This window comes from Ursus arctos, unplaced genomic scaffold, assembly GCF_023065955.2.
Source record: "Ursus arctos isolate Adak ecotype North America unplaced genomic scaffold, UrsArc2.0 scaffold_36, whole genome shotgun sequence".
Taxonomy (NCBI): Eukaryota; Metazoa; Chordata; class Mammalia; order Carnivora; family Ursidae; genus Ursus; species Ursus arctos.
In genome coordinates, this window is record NW_026623050.1 from 18,004,285 (window position 1) to 18,028,192 (window position 23,908).

At 44.7% G+C, this 23,908-nt stretch overlaps 1 protein-coding gene across 1 annotated transcript in view; it reads right to left on the minus strand.

The window, feature by feature from the left end:
• Window positions 1-553: 553 nt before the first annotated feature.
• The window catches only part of ONECUT1 (one cut homeobox 1), a 40,574-nt gene continuing 17,219 nt past the window's right edge, over window positions 554-23,908 (minus strand). The window contains exon 2 of the mRNA XM_026518513.4: window positions 554-2,790. Within this exon, the coding sequence (XP_026374298.1) occupies window positions 2,498-2,790 (293 nt within the window). The 3' untranslated portion in view covers window positions 554-2,497. The remainder of the gene's footprint in view (window positions 2,791-23,908) is intronic.

The following is a 23,908-nucleotide window of genomic DNA, read 5'->3' on the forward strand; positions in this document are numbered from 1 at the left end:
TCAACTTTTGTTCTTCCTGGGGTGCTGAATTCGGTAAGATTGTGTGTAGACACAGCTTGAGTTTCCCTGCGTTTAAAATTCTCATGTTTTAAATAAATAAGGCTTTCCTCCCTCCCAAATTATAAATATATAGCTGTACTCCTGGCCCCCTCCATTCCAGAGAGAGAGAAAAAGTTAATCAGTTTTTTCCTTTTGGTTTATGTCATTGATAAGATTATATGTTAAGCAAATCTCTACAGGTGGCCACTGAAATGGTCTCTTTTAAAAGTTGAATTGTAATTGTGCCATGTTTGGAAGGAAAAATTTTAAGCTGGAATTTGCTCTGAGATTTAAAAAAAAAATACTAAGACAAAATGTGTCAAGGCAAATGCGCTATTTCATTAAAGGAGAAGCATGGGTTGGTTTGCTTTTCTCATTCTATAGCAGAAATGAAGGAGACCCAGATGGCTTATTGGTTTACCTTCATCTCTCCAGGCGTCTGTCACTTCTAGACCTAGACAAGATGCTCAGATTTGACCTTAGGGAGTTAGGCTTTTGTGTCAAGATGGTTCAATTTTTTTTTCTTTAGCATTTTAATGAATCTCAATCAACAACTTATTGTAGAGATAACATTTCATTTTATATTTCTAATTAGGTGTGGTAATTAACCAAGAGCACCCAATTCTTTACCTAATAGTATAAAAGGTATCCACTTCTATGAGTTACAATTCAATGGAATTCAGAATTTTTCCGGAAAGCAAGTGATTCACTGGGGTACTACTAGTACAACTGTGTTAGCTTTTTTCCTCCCCCTTGATTTCTCCAGCTGTGGCTTAGTGATTGGGAAAAAGAGAAGCTGAAAATTTTGTATTTGGAAGCTCAGGTCTAGGGTTTTATCTGTCCCTGTTACAGAGTGAACTCTATGTCATAAAATTTCCAGCTTAATGCGATAGCAAGAAAGAATGTAGTACACTTTGGAGGCTATGCTTAGAGAAATAAATAGCTTCATGCCTATAGAACCCAAAGTTTTGTCTTCCACTAGAGCTCTGGTGTTTCCTATGCTGTTTCACCATTTTTCAGTTGTATCTGCTATGTCTATGGATGTCCAAGTCATACAATATCTGAGATTGGCAATAAAAACAATTTGACTACAAATACTGGATAGTTCATTTTAATAATAATACTGGTCTGCTCACTTTGTGTGTTCGTGAAGTATTTTAAAAAGGTATTTGGTGTCAAGTGCATAAAGCAACTTTAAGTCAAATTAACCTAAGCATGATATCCTTTATTCAGTGGTCTTTTACTAAAAAAGCATTACTTAGAACACATTTTCTAATTTAATTACTTGCTCTGTTAAACTTAGTTTTCTAATTTACAAAGGGGGTCCTGCTTTGGAAGAATCCCCAGGTTTTCTCAGCTATGAACAGATTATGGCATCATGTCTATATGTCTACTTAAGTATCATTTATGGATCCCGAAAGGGAGTGTGCCATCTGGATGTACACGTCCACTACACTGACCTCTCTGTCATGATATTAATTGCTTCCCTGAAGCTACATTCTTTCTTGCCAGTTCTGAAAACTAATATTTCAAATGCGTCAAGAGTCATAAATAATAGTCATGATTCTATGTGGCATGTGTATTACAGCTAGATCAGTTCATATGTATAACTTTACATAGTATCTTGTGTAAAAATAGCTTTGGTTTTTAAAATCATTGCAATAAAATACCTGCACTATAATATTAAGTGTGTTCTTTGGTACCTAGGTGATTTTTTTCTTTAAATGGATGGACTCTTGTTTCATTTCTTAAAAAATATCTGAACATTCCTTAACAAACAAAGAGAATGCACTGGTTTAGGTGTCATTCAAATTTTCTTTGCTGGGTTTGAATCTGCATTTAGGTTGCGGGCCTGGCAGGTTCAAACGCTAGGCTAGACAAGCGAAATCACACTCCTATCCAATGAACTCAGACAACCCCACACTATGTTGGTTGCACCCCTACAGCACAACCCTTCCTGAAGACCAGCCCTGCCTAAGTCCCTAACCACTGGTGGTGTGTGCATGTGTTGTGTGTGTGTGTGTGTGTGTGTGTGTGTGTGTGTGTATGCACTCACGTACCCACACAGTACTGAGACACCATACACCTTCGCGGCGTGGTGGAACAGATAAGAAAGTCTGATCTTAAGAGATGTCCACTCAATGGCTCAAAATCACTATGCTCCAAACCACGAAACAGCCAAGCACAGCGAGAATGATCATGGATTGAAGGTGTGAGATCCAGTGGTGCTTTTCTGCTCATAATTTTCTTGCCAAGTCGTTGCCCCGCTGAAGTGTGTGTCTCCGAACAAAGTCAGAATGCAGGTGAGCTAAGTCTTTGGTTTCTTTGGACTATAAATAACACTTTTTTTTTCTTCAAATATTTCTAAGTATAAACCTGCTATCTTGAGGTCCTGGTCTTTTAAAAATTTTTTTTTATTTAAAGCTTTTCCACCGAGGTTTAGTTCGTGGTTATTCCTTCATGCTTTGGTACAAGTGCTTGATGAAGAAGAGGAGTTGCCTGAATTGGAGCTGCCCTCGTCCTGCCACTTGTCCAGACTCCTCCTTCGCGCGTTCATGAAGAAATTGCTGACGGTGCTCAGCTCCAACCCCAGCTGCTGGGAAATAGTGATTTGCAATTCTTTGGATGGGCGCTTATTTTCCTTGAATATTGCATGTAGAGTTCGACGCTGGACATCTGTGAAGACCAACCTGGGCTTTTTGGGTGTGTTGCCTCTATCCTTCCCATGTTCTTGTTCTTTCCTTTTGCATGCTGCAAAACAAAACAAAACAAAACAAAACAAAACCCACAGCGGATGTTAGAACAAACTGCCCAGGAGACTCAGGAGTAGAAAGGCAGAGCCAGTAACATTTGTTTGCCATTCCTCATGGACCACTTTGTGGTTGCTGAGCTCTAATTTTAGTACGATGGTGGGCTGGGAGGGAAGTGTGATATAAGGATGGAGAAGTTGGAGGAGGTGGGTTTCTGTGAATCCTGGGTGTGGGTCCTGGCTTTGTAAGCATCTGCTCTTTGTCCATGGTGAGCGGCAAACCAATGAACTCCACCTTGGCTTCAGACACCTCATCTGCAGAATATAGGGCTCTGGCAAAACAAACTTGTTGCTTGAATTTTTATATCACTATCTGCAAAATGGGTATAAGAATAATGGGCCACCTGGGTGGCTCAGTCGATTAAGCATCTGCCTTTAGCTCAGGTCATGATCCCAGGGTCCTGGGATCGAGTCTCACATCAGGCTCCTTGCTCAGCAGGAAGCCTGCTTCTCCCTCTGCCTGCTGCTCTCCTGCTTGTGCTCTTTCTGACAAAAAAAACAAAAACAAAAACAAACCTACCTTGCTGGGTTGTGGTAAGGATATATGAAATAGTGTATACAAATTTTATGTTAACTGAAATGCTTTACACATGAAAAGTCTTATCACCTAGAAGTGGCTGTACCCCTCAAAGGGTTTATAGTCTGCTCCTGGTAGAATACTAAGAGCCTAAGAGTGTCTGAAAACAACATAAAAAAGAATTGCATTTGTTATCCTTCTGATCTTTTTTGTTTCCCAGGCAACTCCATATGTAAGAAAACGATAGACAGCCTGCTACCATACCCACCAAACAGTCCTCCACTGATTATTCAGTGAAACAAGGACTCTTGGAGTTATGAAGCCTGCTTCCTTGCCACTGGGGCTAAAACTGTCACGTGAGGCACATTCCTCTTTGGGGTCTCTCTGTGCCTTCATGAAATTTTTCCCTTCAGGTGCCCCACCTTCCCCTACCTTATCTCCCACGCAGAAGGCCCATTCCCCACTCATGCCTTTTGGTCCTATATCATGTGTCATGCTTCTTGGCTGCTAGAACTATTCTGGTGTATCGCCCCAACGTGGCCCTTGGGCCCCCAGGGTTTCATGTTGGATCGGGGTTTCTCCTCATCTCGGGTGCCATACGTCCTCTTTGTAGACTAATACGGCTCACCAGCTTCCACCTGCCAGGGCGGCCCTGGGGCTGCACTGCTAACACCATCCTTCACCCACTCCGAATTTCCACCATCAATCCCTATAGCCATCCCCAAATAACCATAAAATCTATATAAAAATGATGCTCTGGTTATGCTAATGCAATGAAGACAAAGCTCCTGTGCCCTGACTCCGATCAGACTGCTGCCTCTCAGGACCCTACGCCGGCACGGTGCAGCAGCCCGCACTACCCTTGTTCTGGCTGGCTGTGCTCTGACGTGAGCTTCAACCACAGTGACAGGCCGATGGGGCGTCTTCCTGGTCGAGGTAAAGTTGTTACTCTTTTTTTCCTCTTCCTTTTCTCTTTCTCTCTTTCTTCCTCTCTCTCTTCCTCCTTTCTTTCTTTCTTTCTTTCTTTCTTTCTTTCTTTCTTTCTTTCTTTCTTTCTTTTTCTTTTTTCTTTCTTTCTTTTTTTCCTCTCCCCCTTTGCCCCCTCTTCCCTTCCCCCCTCCCTCCCTTCTTTCCTCCCTCCCTCCCCCTTCCTCCCTTCTTTCCTTTCCTTCCTTTCTTGGCTTGAGTAATGCAACAGCCTTTATTGTTGTAGTCACACTGACACAGATGTCCCATTCTGGGTCAGAACTACCCCCATACCACCCCACCCTACCCCTTGGTCCTCAACAATGTGGAACTTTGGGGGGGAGGGGCAGAATCCCTAAGCAGAGATGGAGAGAGGCAAGTGGGACTGGTGAATGTGGGGGTCACCTGGAACTGAGGATTCAACAGGGTCAGGATGCCTGAATCCTCTGTTCTGATGGGGGCTGGGAATACTTGCATCCTGGGTTCAAGATTTGGCAATGCCCTGACCTGGGTTCAAAGCTGGGCTGGGGTGTGGAAAAGCCTTAGTCCAGGGTTCAGAGAATGCCTTGGTCCCAGCTCACAGCTTTGGGGCTGAGCATGGCAGATGGGAGGGACCCAGATTGGGGGTGAGGGAATATCTCTGGGTCCAGAGTTTGAGGTTGACCTTGGATGCTCTGGTCTCCATGCCCCAAGTTCAGGGCTGGGGTAGAGTCTGGTCCCCTACATAACGGGGGCTGGATAGGAGGGATATACCAATTTTGGAACTGGGGGGAGGGTTGCAGATGTCCTGCTTTTTTAATTGGAGAGATCACTCTATTTTAAGGCCTGGGAAAGGGCTCTGGTCCCTGGTTCATAGCCAGAGTGGGGGTGGTATTCTCCAGGTCTTGGGTACAGATCCCAGACCCCTAAGATCCAGCCTCTTGCTCTTGTCCCAGTACCTCCAGTCACAGCCCCACTGGCGTCCACTTGAGACCAATACTCTCAATCTTGTTCTCAATCCTGTTCTTGAGGTTTTGCAGGTGGAGTGAGGTGTGCACAGAATTGGAAGCAGGGGCCCAGAGACACTGAGCAGGAAGGTGAAAATGCTGCCTGTGGCTCAGAGAACACGGAAGCTGATGTAAGCACTGCGGCCAGGCAGACGGCAGGGTGGCTGCCTGAGTCTCAGCCGAGGGCCACTGCCGCTATCGGCACACTCAGGAGGGCATGCAGCATGAGAGGGTACCCGCTCCTGGTGCGTGACCAGGCTCTGCCCCAAGCCCACAGCCTCCACAAGTCCACCCTCCCCACCCTTCACCTTGACCACGTCCTTGTCGCTGTCTCTGCCCCAAGTCCCTTCACTCTTTCACATCTCCTCATCCTTCCAGTTGGCTGCCCTGCCGATTGCTGTCTCCTGCCCCACCTTTTGCCTCTTCGTATTCCAGCTTCGCAATGTCTTACTAGATGGTTCATCAGCTCTGGACAGATGCAGTCTCTGTGCTCTCCTCACCTAGCCCTGCTCCCCAGCCGGCCCATATCTTTCATTCTTTTTTTTTTTTTTTAAGATTTTATTTATTTATTTGACAGAGATAGAGACAGCCAGCGAGAGAGGGAACACAAGCAGGGGGAGTGGGAGAGGAAGAAGCAGGCTCATAGCAGAGGAGCCTGATGTGGGGCTCGATCCCATAACGCCGGGATCACGCCCTGAGCCGAAGGCAGACGCTTAACCGCTGTGCCACCCAGGTGCCCCCATATCTTTCATTCTTAATTGCCCCTGGATTTTAGAGTTTCCCTAGGGCCTTAGCACAAAGTAGCTCAGCAGTCAGATCAGCTGAAAAGCTAATGAGTGAAGGCTGAAGAAGACTCCAGTCTTTGGAGTCCAATCTAGGGGTCTCCAAATTTTTTTAACCATGTGCTACTTAGTAAAAAATGTTTTGAGTGTATTATTTATTACAGTGTATTGAGTGTATTAATATTATTTACTTATAAATTATATACATGTGTTACTCTAATACTATACGATGTACGTTATAAAGCATAAGCAAAATACACGAATTTTTGAAAGGAGTAAAATAAAAATAGACACATCTACAGATGAATTAGCTTGCCTAGGCCCTGGCATGCATTCACCCCAACCAAGGGACCACTGGTCCAATTCCAATCATAGGGAAATATGAGGGTAAGAATTTCAGAATGGACATGAAGGGAAACCTCATTAATGAAAGAGAGATTTTGAGGCCAGTCCGGCCATACGGTACATTTTATAACATATCCCACAGGTCACTGGCTATGCCCCTTTTCAACATGAGAGGCACTGGCTATGCCCCTTTCAACATAATGGGAAGTATGTATTAAATGTCCAATCCCTCAGAGCATCGAGCTACATACACCAGCTGAATTTCCCCCAAATAGAATCTCTGCTTCCAGGGACGTATAGCCCTCACTGGGCAACTAGATTAAGTCTCTGAAAAAACAGCTGACTAGACTGAGGGCACGTCTAATTCATCTGAATTAGCCCATGTAGACCAGCTTTATACAATACTCATGCACATGGCTGATGGATTCATTCCTTCACCTTCAAAAATGAATATGACATAGGCTTTGCTCTTCAGGAATCAGTCTAATGATCACAGAGGCAAATGACTGTATGTATAAAAAGAGTATACAGAATATTACTCCTGCTTGAGGATATTAAAGAAGGCATCAAAGAAGAGGGGCTGCTTACACTGGGCCTGACAGCATGAGTAGGAGTTTGTTAATGAGAGACGTGGGACAAACTCATGCCTGGCATGGGGAGTAGCGCTCATGAAGGATGGATAAATGTCAGTGGACAAAGATCAGAATTGAATTACCTTGTTGGTAAGGAGGTGTTACTGAAAGATTTTGAGAAAGTGTATACTGTGATTAAATTTGGGTTTAGAAAGACCCCTCTGGTGGTGGTGTGGGGGATAAATTGGAAGCAGCAAGATTAGGGACAAGGATGCTGTTACCACCCTAATCCCCTCAGGATGAGGCACTCATTCCCCACCTGCGGCAAGAGTTGGTGGCTGGTGGCCCTCAGCTGAGGGCCATTCTGGGAATTGCCAGTGGGGGGTGAGGGGTGTAGGAGGATGGAGGTTGAAGAGAGTGGGAACCTCTCCAACCCCTTGCATCAATTTGGGACAATTCTAAAGGGTCACCCAGTTCTATAGCACCCCATAGAATTGGTTGAGGCTATTCTAACAACTACCAAAGTTCAACTTCTTCGGGCTGGTCTTGCTTCCTCCACTCTCCCAAGAGTGATTACTCTCCATGGCTCTCTCTGATAACCTGCCTATGTGCAAGTCTCAGAAACCCAGAGTCTGTTTCCTGGAAAACCTGACCAAAGAAAACCACTGTAGTGAGGACCCCAAATTAGACAATGACAGTTGGGGGTGGAATACGGAGACCAAATCCAAGAGCTTCTCAAAGACAGAATCAGGAGGACTCAATGACAACTTGGCTGGGAGGGTAGAATTCCAAACAAGTCCCAGGTTTCTGATTGGAAGCTGGTAATGAGCCCATTAGAGAATGCAGACGGAGAAATGAATTTTATGAGGGCAGTAATCACTTCTATGGGGGACAAATTGCATTTGAAGTGCTTGTTGGACATTCTGTTAAAGATCTCCAATAGGTGGTTGTCCAGCAGACAGCACGATATATGGGGACTGGAGCTCTGGGGTGGGGGAGGGAGGGAGGTCTGGGCTAGGACTATAGACTGGGAAGTCATTAGGGCTCTAGATGGTAAATTACATGGAACATACCTATGCAAATGTAAGTAATTGAGCATCAGGTGCAGACTCAACTTATTTATCATTCAAAAGGCAGAGCTAAGGGAAATCACAAAGAGATATCCATTTTCCACCTAACCAGGTTGTATATTTGAATGACTTCAATCTGGTCCTTGGCATTTGGCAGGACTGAGTGGGCTGAAGCTACTTCCAAACCAGCATTTCCCAAATGGTGTCAGAGGAATGATACTGTCTCCAGTGGGTTCCTGGAAAAGATGGTTTGCAGGTCAAGTATATTTGGAAAAACGTACTATATATAGCTTCTTCCTCAACATTCAATGACACATGTCATTATGTTCCCTAAATTTATTTAGCCCTAGAACTCTGTTCAGTAGGGACTGTCTATTAATGTCTCATACAATACTAATGTTGGGGAAATGCAATTTGGAAGTTTTTGCCCTGAGCTCTCAAGTATTACAGATGTCACAATGTCAGAGCCTGGGAAGTGAGTTTCTCTAGGAGCCCAGAGCCTGGCTGACTCATTCCGTACCTCCAGGGCATCCTGGCATAGTGCCTGGCTATAAGGGGAGCTCACTACCTGTGTGGGTACTACAGAGGGCTGGCTGTGACTCAGTGTGTGTGGTATATCTGGAGAGAACTCTGTGCGGATGTTGGAGTTGCTGAATAAGAATGCAGAGATATCAGTAGAATGAAGAACGGACTAAAGCTTGTTGAGGGTCACTGGGTGACCTTAACAAAGAGGATAGCATGAACAACCCACAGAAGTAAAATCATGCTTCTAGAAGCTTGTACAGAACTACAATTGTTAGAACTGTCAAGAGAATATGAACAAGAGCAATGCTTTGGAATTTCCATAGAATACATTGCAGGGTAGAGATTACCCATTATAAGGTAGGAAACCATGCACTGGAGGTCATGAGAGTCCACACAGTGGGCATGGTAGAGAGCAGGAGTAGGGGGGTGGAGTGAGGCATCACACGAGGTATGCTGCTCAGGGACAACACTGCCTGTGTTTTATGTGACAGTTACACATTTCGTTTAGGTGTACAGTTTCCACTTCAAACAGAGACGTATTTATCATAGAAGTGGATTATAGGAAAGAGGATTCTTCCTGTTTGTGAAAGGTAGTGCCGAAGAGGAAGACGACCTGTCATGAGTCCCCTTTATGAAGGCGAGCCATAGATATATTTGCAGTATGCAGGGGCAGAGTATAGTGCGCTATCTCAGACAAGAGACTTTGATCTTCTCTATGGGCGAGGTCACCCACAGTGAGTTCCAAGCAGGGGGCAGAAGTAGGCATGGGAGATGGTAAAAGGCAGATATGACTTTGTGCACCAAAGAACAAAGATTGTAAGGAATTATTATTTATTTTTAAAAGGCAGCACATGAGAATATAAGTAAAAGACAGAGGCTTTCATTTTAGGCATGCCTGGGACCTGTACTTTGCCCATAGCTGGCAAGACTGAGCCAACCGTATTTCAAGAAATGTGAATTCTGCAGGATATTGAAAGATATTTCATGAACAATGAGTTTTGAGGTCAGTCTGGGAAATGCTGAGTTAATTAATGATTAAACAAACTTCTTTAATGCAGGACTTCTCAGAGCCTTTGATACCTTAAGGTGCACTGATACTAACAGAGTCTCCCAAAATTTAATATACTAATGTGCACTGATACTTATGGGGTCTCCCAAACTTCTTTGATTAAAGAACTCTATTCAGGGAATTTCTCTCAGGAATGGCGTTGCTTAGAATAGTGTTTCTCAAAATGTGGTTGGCAGACCCATGCTGGTCTGTGAACTGTTACTGACCTGCATCAAGATCAGTACAGAAAATTGAGAAAAAGCAATTAGAAATGTATATGGCAGTTTGATATTGCTGCAACATTCAAATGTATGATTACTGTTCTAGTAATACATTTTTTATTGTATTATCAAAACTATTGTTCCAGGCGTGCCTGGTGGCTCAGTCGGTTGAGCCTCTGACTCTTGGTTTCGACTCAGGTCTTGATCTCAGGGTCATGAGATAGAGTCCCTGTCGGGCTCCGTGCTCAGCGTGGAATCTGTTTGTCCCTCTCCCTCTGCTCCTCCCCCCACTTGTGCTCTTTCTCTAAAATAAGTAAATAAATAAAATCTTTAAAAAAAAAAACTACTGCTGCAGGACAGATAGAAATTAGAAACAAACAACTAGTCCTTCACTACCTAGGGTTTAAGAAACTCTGTCTTAGAACAGACTTTAAAAAACATGGTATACAGAAACATCCAAGAATCAGCTGTCAGCCAAGCATTCCTTCATCAACTTGTATCCATTTTCCTGATTTAATGACACAAAGGGCTTTACAACATCTAAAGTGCTGATTGAGTTAGGCAAAGTCTGCCAAGAATTTATCTAGGAACATGTGGGCGCAGACATCTTGGCCTGGGAGACATTTATAAAGCCGGAGAGATTTATAACACAACTTTGTCGATGAACCTGGGCTCGGGACACGGCTCCAGTCCCAGCTCTGTGGCCACTGACAGATGTGTGATCTTGGGCGAGTCCCCCACTTTCTTTGAGCCTTAGTTCGCCCAGCTGCCAAACAGAGGACGATGGCCTTCTTTCATCACAGGATTATAATAAGCATTAAGAAGATAATGTATGTTGAGGTGATTATTAAAACTATAAACTCTTAAGGGAGTATTCCAGATGTTTGCAAATTAATATTTTACTCCTTCCCTTCTGTAGTCACGATGTAAGTATAAAACGAATTTGCACAGTAGGCTGGAATCCTCACTCTGACTCTAGCCTGTGGCAAGAACTTGGACACATCATTTGAGCTTTTCTTCTGCCTTCTTTAAATGAGCAGACAATGTTTCAAGGCCCCTATGGATACAAAAGCCCTGTAAGTCAAGAACCACATGGCTACAGTGTCCCTCCTGGTTTCCAAAGTCTATTATCACCGCAAAAAATTTCCAACATAACCTTACTCTGTCGTTTAGAATATACAGCCACGATGTTGACTTTTCTTTTCTCCCACCTATGGCTTCTCAAAAGGAGCAAGTGATGACTCTACAGGAACATCAGTCAGTGCTGCAAATAATCCCAATGCACGTTCATCGGAATGAAGGTGATAAACATAACCTCACCTTCCTCATAGTTGCTTCGACTTCGAAAGTGTAGGAGCTCTGGAGATGAAAGCAGTTACACCAACCAGTACCGCAGACACTGAAACCCTTAAGCATTTGCCCACCTCGGATTCTGAGCCATTAAACAATTGTAGTTTATGTTTTTACTGAGTTGCTACTTTTTCATTACAATTGTAGGGCAATTTATTTAACTTGCTTCCTGACTTTCTGGATCATTTGTCCTAGAGTTGGCTGCTTCCATAAAATTTGGAATTGTGGGTGAGAGTAAGGCTGTCTTCTTGGAGGGGGTAGAGCTGCGTACGTTTCACTGTGTACTTACCGAGCGTACGCCGTGGGCCCAGGTAAAGTCACAACAGTGTACCTATCTTCCCCGTCGATGAGTGAGGAAGGCTTTGTAAAAAGCATTGCACTGGTCATCAGAAGTTTGGGGCTGTGGTTCTGACTTTGTCATTAATTAGTTGAATGACTGGGTTAAATCCCGTAACCAAGCTGGGCCCAGGTTCCTTAACTGTATATGTACAATGAAGGGATTGGACTAAATAACTTACAGTCCCTTCAAGGTGTAGCTCTATGACTTGATGTGTGTAAACAGCTTTCCACATCACTCCAGGGGTCAGCAGCAGGCAGTACAGACCCTGTTCAGGACTATTGGTTTCTACATCATCCATGGGCACCTGGACAAGTGTGAGGGTTGAACTATTCGCTCTAGGGAACAGCTGGGCAATCCTTCCAGGACACACCCCCTCTTTAGTCAGAATGTCCACGTACCACTACTACCTCCATTTCACTCCTGGCAGGCAGAGATGGTTGTGGGCGGGGGGATTAGGGATTTGGGGCAGAGCACCTTCCAATGAGGTAGGAAGGGAAAAAACACCTGTGTGTACAGTAAACAATATTATCGGGTAGGATCGGAAAACTGGACTCCATAAATTGTGTTATTCTTAGACATAATTTGTAAAGGTCCGTTAGAAAATTCTAGCTTACCTTCGTTACACCAAGGACTATGGAGAATATGTGGGTTTTGTGGGTGGTGGCGGTGGATGTATATACAGACACGTGAAAACCAGAGAGGGGGGCTCACTTCTAGGCAGTCATCTATCTGATAGAATAAGACGGGAATAGGGCCACAAGAAGGGCAAACCTTGTGTCTATCACTTTAGAGGCATTACTGAATGTGGCAACTGCTCTGTGAGGACCACATTTCATAGAGCTGAAAGAAATTTAGGCACATACCTGTGGGGAGGGCAGTTTTGGCCTTGATGTCTGGATGGAGAACCCCAGAGAGGCCGGGTAAAATGACGGAGGGACCCAGCGAAGAATCGGACCTGGGTGACTCAAATCAGATTCATTTGGTGGTCTGAATGTAATGGATTGAGGGAGGACTGTAAGCCTATAGCTTCCCCATTCGTACGTGGCTTGTGCCCTGTGAGTCCCTGTGCTGTGGCCAAGTATTTTTTCCCTCCAAACAACTGGGGTGTCTGCTGTTTCAACATGATTCCAGGGGAGGTGGTTCAGAAAGAAGTAAAGGGGAAAGCTGAGATTTCCAGGGCACCATGAAACTGTGGCATTATAATAGGGGCCTGCTAGAGACACAGTGTCTTTGCCCAAAAGGCCAATCCTGGTGGGATGCCTGGGTGGCTCAGTCAGTTAAGTGTCTGCCTTCAGCTCAAGTCATGATCTCAGGGTCCTGGGATCGAGCCCTGCGTCAGGCTCCCTGCTCAGTGAGGAGCCTGCTTCTCCCTCCCTCTGCCCTTCCCCCTGCTCGTTCTCTCTCTCTCTCTGTCAAATAAATAAATACAATCTTAAAAAAAAAAAAAAAGGCAATGCAAGCCGGTGATGTCCCACGTCATTCAGGGAGGTCCAGCCTGGATTTGGAGGGCGGTCCAGGCAGCTGCTAAGGCTCTCAGTTCCTCTGCTGCTCCAGGGCCTCCAGGGTCAGCTGGGGTGCACTGGTCACATAAAGGCGCACCCTAAAATTGTACCCGGATTCCTGATGGGCCAGAGACATTCCTGCATACTCTGCCTGGGGCGCTCGGGGCTTCAGGGGCAGGAAAGAAAGGTTAGAAAAGCAGCTGGGCCAGAAGAGGCAAATCCACAGGGACAGAAAACAGGTTGGTGGTTACCTATGGCTGAGTGGGTAGTGGGAGGAAATGCCAGTGACTCCTCATGGGTGTAGGGTTTCTTTTTTGGGGAGGTGATGAAAAGGTTCTTAAATTGATCGTGGTGATAGTTGCACAGCTCTGTGAGCCTACTAAAACCAATGAATGATACACTTTAGATGGGTGAATTGTATAGTATGTAAATTGTTTCTTAATAAAATTGTTTATGGAAAAAGTCACTGGGCATGCACACGGGGTGAGTCCTCTGTTATCACTCTGTCTGCCACTGAGAAGGAACCTCTTCTAAACTGTGGCAAGGAAAAGCAAGGGGTCGGCTGTTCATGTCTACTGAGCCCTCAAAGACCCTTTCTTGACAGCTAGAGCTGCCTTTCTTTCTCTTTTTTTACAATTTTTTAAGAAAGATTTTATTTATTTATTAATTTATTTGAGAGAGAGAGAGAGAGAAAGCGAGCAGGGAGGAGGAGCAGAGGGAGAGGGGAAGCAGACTCCGCAGACTCCCCGCTGAGCAGGGAGCCCGATCCCAGGACCCTGAGATCATAATCTGAGCCAAAGGCAGATGTTTAACTCCCTGAGCCACCCAGGTTCCCTGAAGCTGCTTTTCAAAGCAAAGTCTACATGGAGGAGCAAGAATGCAAATCCAACAGATTTCAGTAAAACGAGACTGTGGTTTTGAGAGACGGAAAAAGCGAAACTCTGGAAGAGAACGTGGCAGGTTCCTGAGCCCATTTTACAGGCCAGCACCCACACTGTGGAGATCAGACAGCTAGTGAATGGGCTGCAACAGTTTCAAGATTATAGCTGAGACTCCGGGAGTGCTGGGTCAATATTATCTGCTTTGCCTTGCATAATTTTGCATATTTTTATAAGCCAGGCCCCCAGTTGTTTTTGGAATGAGGCAGCTCTTGAGGGTCAGCTTTAGAGGGCATGGCACAACACACAATGTACAATTTAAAAAGCAACTCAAGGGGCGCCTGGGTGGCTCAGTTGTTAAGCATCTGGCTTTGGCTCAAGTCATGATCCCAGGGTCCTGGGATCGAGCCCTGCATCGGGCTCCCTGCTCATAGGGAAACCTGCTTCTCCCTCTCCCACTCCCCCTGCTTGTGTTCCCTCTCTCGCTGTGTCTCTGTCAAATAAATAAAATTAAAAAAAAAAAAAAAAAAAGCAAGTCCAGTGAGTTCAAACTGATGTGGTCAAGGGCAGCCTTTGCACGGGGAGTGAAGTCCTGCATAAATTGTCTGGAAACTGTGATGCCCAGCAGAGGGGAGGTGGGGCCAGAACAACCTGACGGACACAAGCTAGCTTTGCTTATGTCTGTGAGTTTGTGGGCAGCCAGAGCACCAGTAGAAACTCTTCTGGGCATGCACGTGGAAGGCCTACCAGAAACCTGCCAATGGACATTCCCAGCCAGAAATGATCCCTGTAATTCACCCCTGTGTCTTGCTTTACAGTGCTTAAAACATCACATTGAATCCTCCTATGTGATCCCCACAAAACTCCAGTGAGGTAGAAATGGGTATTCCTTCTTTTTCTGTAGATGAAGAAACAATGTCAGAGAGGTTAAGTGACTTGCCTATGGGCAGGCAGCTGATTGGGTGGGGGCACCTCCCACCCACGGTGCTCTGGAGGCAGATGGCAGCCTCCTAAATGGTTAAATGGGCAGGGGCAGGGGTGAAAGGGAGCCCAGGGAACCCGCAGCCATGGTGAGCAGGGCAGGAGCAGTTGGCCAGTGGGCAGCAGGCTAGCTGTCAGCCAGCCCCATCTCTCTGTGGCTGAATGGATTACAAGGACCCCCTCCAGGAAAGTGGGCAGCATGGAAGTTGAATTGGAGGGAGTTCGGACAGTGTGGGGACAGCACACCCACAATGGCCTGGGAGAGGGAATCTAGTTTCAGTAGGATGCTGAGGACCAGGGGACAGCTATGTCCATGCGGATGTGTGCTTGGAGAGGAAGCTACATAAAACTGAGCTGATCAATGGAAGGAGAAAGATGGGGAGCAGCTAAAGCTGGGAGAGTGTGCTCCATCCAATTCTGGTTGGAAAAGTCACCCAAACTTCTCACCACCCTGCCTTGTTGGCTTCTTTAACAGAGCCATCCAGGACAGAGACCTGCCTTTCCATGCATCTGCTGCCTGGACTTCTGGAGTCAGCATGTAAAATATTTCCATCAACCTCGCTTCTCTAGCCAAAGCTCAATAGTCTGTAGCCCAAAAGGTAAACTCTTGGACTTTATGATCCAAAGAGGGCAGAGGCTGGCATGCTTGGGAGGGGTGGAACAGGATCAGTTGAAAGGTGTGGCTGCTTCCCCTGTGCTAAGCTCCACAGGCGTATCACCTTACAGAGCCTCCCAACCACCATGGGAGGTAGGCACTGCTATTATGTCTAGTTTACAGAAGGGCAGCCTGAGGTTCCGAGGTTCAGGAACTGGCCCAAGGTCACCCTGATAGTAAATGGTGGAGCTGGGATGATAGCCTGCGCAGGGCCTGCTGATGGTGCTGGGGGAGATGAGGAGAGTGGCCCAGGTATTCCTCGGGCACAAACCAGGACACCAGAGAATCATACCAGCTTTTACTCTCTGTGACCCCTCACATGGCCCTTTATGTGTGGTTCCAGACTATCTTAGCTCTTTTCCCCACAAACTTTGTCTTCTCCCATTTGCTCTGTGTTCCTTCTCATACAGGCTGAACCTCAGCTAGAATGGTGAGCTGAGAATCCTCATTGAATGAATACATTTTCATATCCCTGTGATACTTTGCATTGTCCTCTTGCTGGTCATTCACACTCATGTGCACACATTTTCCTGAGCACAAGCTCAAGCTTTTTGACACTTACAGGAAGAAACACCCACTATCTGACCCTCCGTTCTGTGAAGCTCTTTCCCTGCATTGCAGCTTCAAAGGAACCAGAGGGAAGAGGCCACTGCCTTGCACCTGCTTGTCCAGTTAGTAACAAAAGGTAATGTGGCTCTTTTCTGAAAGCCTGGCTCAGAAATTCTGATTTTTAAATTCCTACACTTCTCTTAATGCCTGATCCATTGGAGTTTTATCGTATTATTATCCCTCCTCTTAAAGAGCCCCTCAATAGTTTGGACCCCAGTAATTGGAAACGTGATACTGATGCCCTAGTTTTGGTGTTGATTTCTCAAAAAGTCAAAACAGATGGTAAACCTGATGAATTACATACTTACGATGTGTTATTATCTCATATACGCCAACTGTGCATTGCAAGTCTTAGTTCATTGGTTCTATTTTTTAATTAATAGCCATGTATACTTTACAATATTCGCAGCAATTGAAAATTATAAAATGGGGGGCGCCTGGGTAGCACAGCGGTTAGCATCTGCCTTCAGCTCAGGGCGTGATCCCGACGTTATGGGTTCGAGCCCCACATCAGGCTCCTCCACTAAGAGCCTGCTTCTTCCTCTCCCACTCTCCCTGCTTGTGTTCCCTCTCGCGCTGGCTGTCTCTCTCTGTCAAATAAATAAATAAAATCTTTAAAAAAAAAAAAAGAAAATTATAAAATGGAATTCCTTCAAAAATAACCTACAATTTTGACTTTTCACTATGTTATCAGAAATTTTCCATAATTAATTTCAAATTTCAAATTAGTGTTTTTCCTTGTTTGCATTTCTGGAAAGTTGTCTGTAGCGTCAAATTGTAAATACTATTCTCCCAATGGCATGTATAATTAGTCTCACAAGGGTCTCCCAAGAGCCTGAAAGGAAAGCTGTTGGTGGCTATTTCAGGACCTTGACACTGACTGCAACTCCGTTCCCATCTCACTACCTACTACTGCCTGCCCAGCATCCCTACTGAGCCACACTGCTCAGAAGTCAGTCCTAGATTCATGAATTTTCACCTCTATTTCTTTCACTCAAGTTGTTCCCTCATGAAGAAGTCCTTCCTTGTCTTTCTTTTCTATACAAAATTTCCTTATGTACTCAAAGCCCAGCTCAAGTATCTCATTTTCTGCTAAGCCTTCTCCATCCCCTCTCCATCCAAAGACAACTGTTGTCTCCTATGCTCAGACCACCTCCCCACCATTTCCCCAGATACTTATTTACCTACTCATCTCTCTCACTAGACCACGAGTTCCATAACAGTAGACCATGGATTATTTCTTTGGCACATTCAGCATCCTTGTTGGAAAAATAAGTTGGATGTGGCCCCACAGAAAATGGAGACACCCAAGACAGGTCTTTAAATTTTGAAAACGTGTGCGGAGAATGAAATGTCATGAGATCTTTTTAATCCTTTCACTGGATAACTGTTTTGAAGCAGTTTAATGGTACTGTGGGGGATATTTCTGAATTGTCATTGAGAAGTCAGTGAAAGGGGGGCTGAGCCCCTGGTGAAGGAAACTGGTGCTGTAGCACTCCTATGACTGAGTCGGAAGGTAGCTGAGGGCCAGGTGGGGAGGAGACGGAAGTAACAGAGTGGAAGAGCAGAAGATGCAGAGGGTCTGAATTTGGGCTAAAACACTGACATAAGCTGGGAACAGGTCAGTCAGCCTCACCCAGATGAAGTACCTAGGTAGGGGCACTGGGTATCAGAGGGCAGAAAGACACTGTGTTTGTCCTTGCTAAGTCTGGGTGGTGACTGGTCCATACATGCCTCAGTCAAATACAGGGATGTCGTCAAGGGATGAAGAGCTCAGATGAGGAATGCTTTATACATAAGGTGAAATGAAATATCGTGTTGTTTCTTTTTCTTCTGACGACTGCCCAGTCATTGGATTTTTTGCATAGGACAACAGACTGTTACCTTCCTGGATCCAGGGGTGACAGGTGTCTTTCCTTCCACCCTGGGTTTCCAGGCTGGTGTGAATTCTGCCATGGGAGAGGATGGAAGGACCTTCAGAGGTTGCGAGCCTCCGTTATAAACTGGAATCACCTGAAAAACTTCAAAAACCTTGCTGCCTGAGACCCGCTGTCTCCAGAGATACTGGCTCACTCAGTCTAGCAGAGGTCCGGGCCTGGGATTTTTGAGAGCTCCTGAGGCGATTCTAAAAGGGTGAGCACCAGCACCCTACTGCAGTGCTTCTCAAATTTGAGTGTACACCCTGGAGAATGAAGATGAGGATTCTGACTCAGCTGGTCTGGGCGAGGCGTCAGAGTCTACACAAGACCAAGCTCCCGGGGCTGCCCAGCGGCTGGTCCAAGGACCACACTCTGGGGAAGCAGGGTCTAGAGTTCAGAGCAGAGATTCTAACTAAGATGTGGGCCCAAAACATCAGCGTCACCTGGGAACATGAAGAGGAGGTTTGTTCCAAATGCACTCCAGAACCCCATCCTATTCTTACCGGATTAGATTCTCTGCGAGAATGGGATTCACAGACATACGCTTTAAACAAACTTCCCCGGTAACTTTGTTGCCCGATAAAGTTGGAGCCACTTGCTCCTAGGCCAGAGTTTCAGAACTTGCCAAGATCTAAAGAATCACTCCACACACTTGTCAAGAATACCTACTGACTGAATCAGAATTTTAGGAGTGGCTGTATTTTTTAAAAGATTTTATTTATTTATTTGACAGAGAGAAACACAGCCAGCGAGAGAGGGAACACAAGCAGGGGGAGTGGGAGAGGAAGAAGCAGGCTCCCAGCGGAGCAGGGAGCCTGATGCGGGGCTCGATCCCAGGACCCTGGGATCAGGCCCTGGGCCAAAGGCAGACGCTGAACGACTGAGCCACCCAGGTGCTTCAAGGAATCAAATTTATGGGACTTCATCAAGATTAAAATTTCTGCACAGCCAAGGAAACAGTCAGAAAAACTAAGAGGCAGCCCACGGAATGGGAGAATATATCTGCAAATGACACTACAGATAAAGGACTGATATCCAAGATCTACAAAGAACTTCTCAAACTCAATACACGAGAAACAAATAAACAAATCAAAAAATGGGCAGAAGATATGAACAGACACTTTTCCAATGAAGACTTACAAATGGCTAACAGACACATGAAAAAATGTTCAAAATCATTAGCCATCAAGGAAATTCAAATCAATACCACACTGAGATACCACCTTACGCCAGTTAGAATGGCAAAAATAGACAAGGCAAGAAACAACAATTGTTGGAGAGGATGTGGAGAAAGGGGATCCCTCCTACATTGTTGGTGGGAATGCAAGTTGGTACAGCCACTCTGGAAAACAGTGTGGAGGTCCCTTAAAAAGTTAAAAATTGAGCTACCCTATGATCCAGCCATTGCACTACTGGGTGTTTACCCCAAAGATACAGACGTAGTGAAGAGAAGGGCCATATGCACCCCAATGTTCATAGCAGCAATGTCCACAATAGCTAAATCGTGGAAGGAGCCGAGATGCCCTTCAACAGATGACTGGATTAAGAAGTTGTGGTCCATATATACAATGGAATATTACTCAGCTATCAGAAAGAACGAGTTCTCAACATTTGCTACAACATGGACGGCACCGGAGGAGATAATGCTAAGTGAAATAAGTCAAGCAGAGAAAGACATTTATCATATGATTTCTCTCATCTATGGAACATAAAAACTAGGAAGATCGGTAGGGGAAGAAAGGGATAAAGAAAGGGGGGGGTAATCAGAAGAGGGAATGAAACATGAGAGACTATGGACTCTGGGAAACAAACTGAGGGCCACAGAGGGGAGGGGGTGGGGGAATGGGATAGACCGGTGATGGGTAGTAAGGAGGGCACGTATTGCATGGTGCACTGGGTGTTATACACAACTAATGAATCATCGAGCCTTACATCGGACACCGGGGATGTACTGTATGGTGAGTAACATAATATAATAAAAAATCATTAAAAAAAAAAAAGGAATCTATATTTTAAGAAGAGCACTAGGTGATCCCTTTTGATCTTAGGTTTAGGAAAGCCTGCTTGGTAGGATCCTTCATTGGGGCTGGGAAAGGTCCAGGTAACCCTTTTCCCTTTTCCACCATGAAACTGTCCCTGTAAAACCCAGCTACACTGTCGTAGACAGTCTGCAGAGGAAAAGAAGTGGGCGTGTGGAGGGTTAGGGCAGAAGCATCCATGGTGTTCGATGCCGGAGGCAGAGGGAATTTGTGCTGTGATTCTCAGGTAAGGGGAGGTTAGGTGAGAGCAGAAAGCAACCGATTAATGGCTGTGAGCTTTTCAGCACTGACGACACTTCCTCCATCTTGAGCGTACTCTCAAATGTCTACTGCGGAGGGGCCGGGGCTGGCACACGTGGAACTGCAGGCCACCCCCTCTGGCAAGTGATGGTACATCACACTCCCTTGCTCTCTGCCTCCTAATTATCCTCTGGCACCAGGAAGAGAAAATAGAACTGGGGTGTTTATTTTCTTTTACTTTACACCTCCGCACCCATGCTGTGACAGAAAAATCCCTATTTGTCTGCACTGGACCCGTTTTACGGCTGTTGCATTTAGAATCCATTGAAAGCACACTTTACATAGTGACACCTGGTTCCGTGCACACACACACACACACCTATCATAAACCCATGTTGCAGATTTCCAGCTATGCTTCTCAAACTTTAGCTTCACTTCCAGAGCTTGTAAAAACACAGATTCCTGGGCTCTACCTCAGAGTTTCTGAATCAGTAGGACTTCTAACAAGCTCCCCAGGGATGCTGGGGCCTATGTTTGGGGGGAAGAATTGCAAATGAACCCTACCTAAAAATTTTTATAACAGGTTGTTTATTTTATGGGTATGGGTGAAGCAATTTGGAAATTATTTTAAATGTATTACAGGATTGAGTAAATGAGTAAGTATGGGTGGCGGAGAGAGATATGGATGTCAGGGTTCTTACTGCAGAAGAAGGGGTATACAGACATACTTTGTTTCATTGTGCTTTGTGGATAGTGCTTTTTTTTTTTTTTTTTTTTTACAAGTTGAAGGTTTATGGCAACCCTCATGGAGCAAGTTTATTAGTGCCATTTTTCCAACACCATTTACTCACTCTGTGTCTCTGTGTCATACTTTGATAATTCTTAAAATATTTCAAACTTCTTCATTATTACATTTGTTATGGTGATCTGTGATCAGTGATTATGACTTAAGCTCAGATGATGGTTCACAGTTTTTAGCAATAAAGTATTTTTTTAAAGATTTTATTTATTTTGGGGCGCCTGGGTAGTGCAGTCGTTAAGCGGCTGCCTCCGGCTCAGGGCGTGATCCCGGCGTTCTGGGATCGAGCCCCGCATCAGGTTCTTCTGCGGGGAGCCTGCTTCTTCCTCTCCCACTCCCCCTGCTTGTGTTCCCTCTCTTGCTGGCTGTCTCTCTGTCAAATAAATAAATAAAATCTTAAAAGAAAAGATTTTATTTATTTTTGAGAGAGAGAAAGCGTGCACGAGTTGGGGGAGGGGCAGAGGGAGAAACAGACTCCCCACTGAGCAGGATAATGCGGACTCCATCCCAGGACCCTGGGATCATGACCTGAGCTGAAGGAAGACATTTAACTGACTGAGCCACAACAATAAAGTATTTTTAATTAAGGTATGCACCTTTTACAGACATAACAGTATTCTACACTTAACAGTGTAGTATAAACATAACTTTTATATGCACTGGGAAACCAAATAATTCATTTGACTCACTTTCTTGCTTTATTGCAATATTTGTCTTACTGCAGTGATCTGGAACAGAACCCACCATATCTCCAAGGTATGCCTGTACAAATATGGAATGGGAGAAGGCAAGAAAAAATCCTGCGGGTATACATTGCAACTGGATGTGGAAGTGTCGGTGTGAACTCAGGATTCATTTACATATTAAGAATATGTACATAAGTATGTTTATGTGTATATGTATATTATGCAGACAAGAATGTATATGTATATTTGTATGTGTATATAAATATGCATACATATATTTCCTGGATTTTTCTGAGGGATCCCAAAACAAAGTCACCCTAGCAGCCACACCTAGTACCCAGGAAATCTTGGTCTCTAATATCATTGCCCACCATAATACACCAGGGTTCATTAAAGTGGCAGATTCTAGGGTTGGGCCAGGGTAGGTAACCGATGAGGTTGGTACATCTTATTATAACACCAGAAAGTCTTAAAAAAAAAAAAAAAAAGGAAGAATGTTACAGGAGCCAGATTAAAGGGGCCCCTACTGGTCAAATCTGGGATAATGTGAGCACTGAAATAGGTGAGTACAATAATGAATTATAAACCATCGGGGAAAAAAAGAAATGTCTGAGTCTACACCCATAATAAATGGATGAATCAATGAAAGGGAAGGGAGCTCTTGCCAATGAAGAAAGCTGAGAGCTGTCTGCTAAACCTGGCAGACGGTTGGAGATGGAAACTCATTCTGAAACCATTGTGATAAACACTAGATCAGGCAAGAATCAGCAGAAGCTAAATCTAAGGGGAATTTTGAAAAGAAGTAGGATATTTGCATGACCTTAAAATATCTCCATGCAGATTGCCTGTGAGTTGTAAGAAAGAAAAGAAAAACCCCACAACAGCGATTACACAGTGGAGAAACTTGGCAATGGCTTGACGGGGTGATCGGAATGAACTCACCATGTAAGTGAGGGACAGACAGACTTTGTGGTCCTCTAGATGTGATCCTTCCAGAAGGACACACCTCACCCATGCAGCTTTCTGGGTAAGAAAGCATCACCTCAATTCCTTCATGAGGAAACATCAGTCAGACACAAAATGAGAACTATCTTTTTAAAAAAGTAGGGATGGTATGCTTCAAACATGTCAGTGTTATAAAAGGTAAAGAAAGGCTGTGGAATTGCTTCAGATTGAAGAAAAAAGGAGATATGACAACTCACTCCAAGACTGGATCCTGTCTTGGAGGAGAATAATGCCATGTAGGACATTACTGGGTCAACTGACAAAAGTGAACTGTAGTTGCATAAGGGAATAGCCCTGCTCCTGGAAATACACTCTTAAGTATTTCAGGGAAAGGGACCAGATGGATGCAACTTACCCTCAAATGGTCCATGAAAAAAATTTCTCGTGTGTGTGTACATATGTGAGAGAGAAAGAGAAAGACAGAGACAGAGCGCGAGCACGAGCACTTGACCATCGGTGCACATATGATAAAGCAAATGGGGTGAAATGCTAACAATTGGTCAATTGATCCTGTTAACAATTGGGGAAAGAGTATACGGATGTACTTTGTACTATTCTTAAAACACCTGAAATAATTTCCAAATAAAAATTTTAAAAAATCAAGCTTTTGGATAATATTTAACGACACTGCCAATTGTAAATTCTCTATGAGCTCAATTTTGTGAAACATAAAACAATTAACTGTACCTTTATCTTTGTACTTTTATTTACTTATTTATTTAAAAGATTTTTTTATTTATTTGAAAGAGAATAAGCGTGAGAAAGAGAGAGAGAGGGAGAGAGAACACAAGCAGGGGAAGAGGCAGAGGCAGAAGCAGGCTCCCTGCTGAGTAGGGAGCCCAATGTTGGACTCTATCCCAGGACCATGACATCACAACCCGAGTGGAAGGCAGATGCTTAACTGAATGAGCCACTCTGGCATTCCCCCCCCCTTTTTTATTAAGACGTATTTTTTTTATATAGAGTGTGTGTGTGAGCAGCAGGGGGGGAGGGGAGATGGGGGGTGGCAGAGGAAGAGGGTGAGA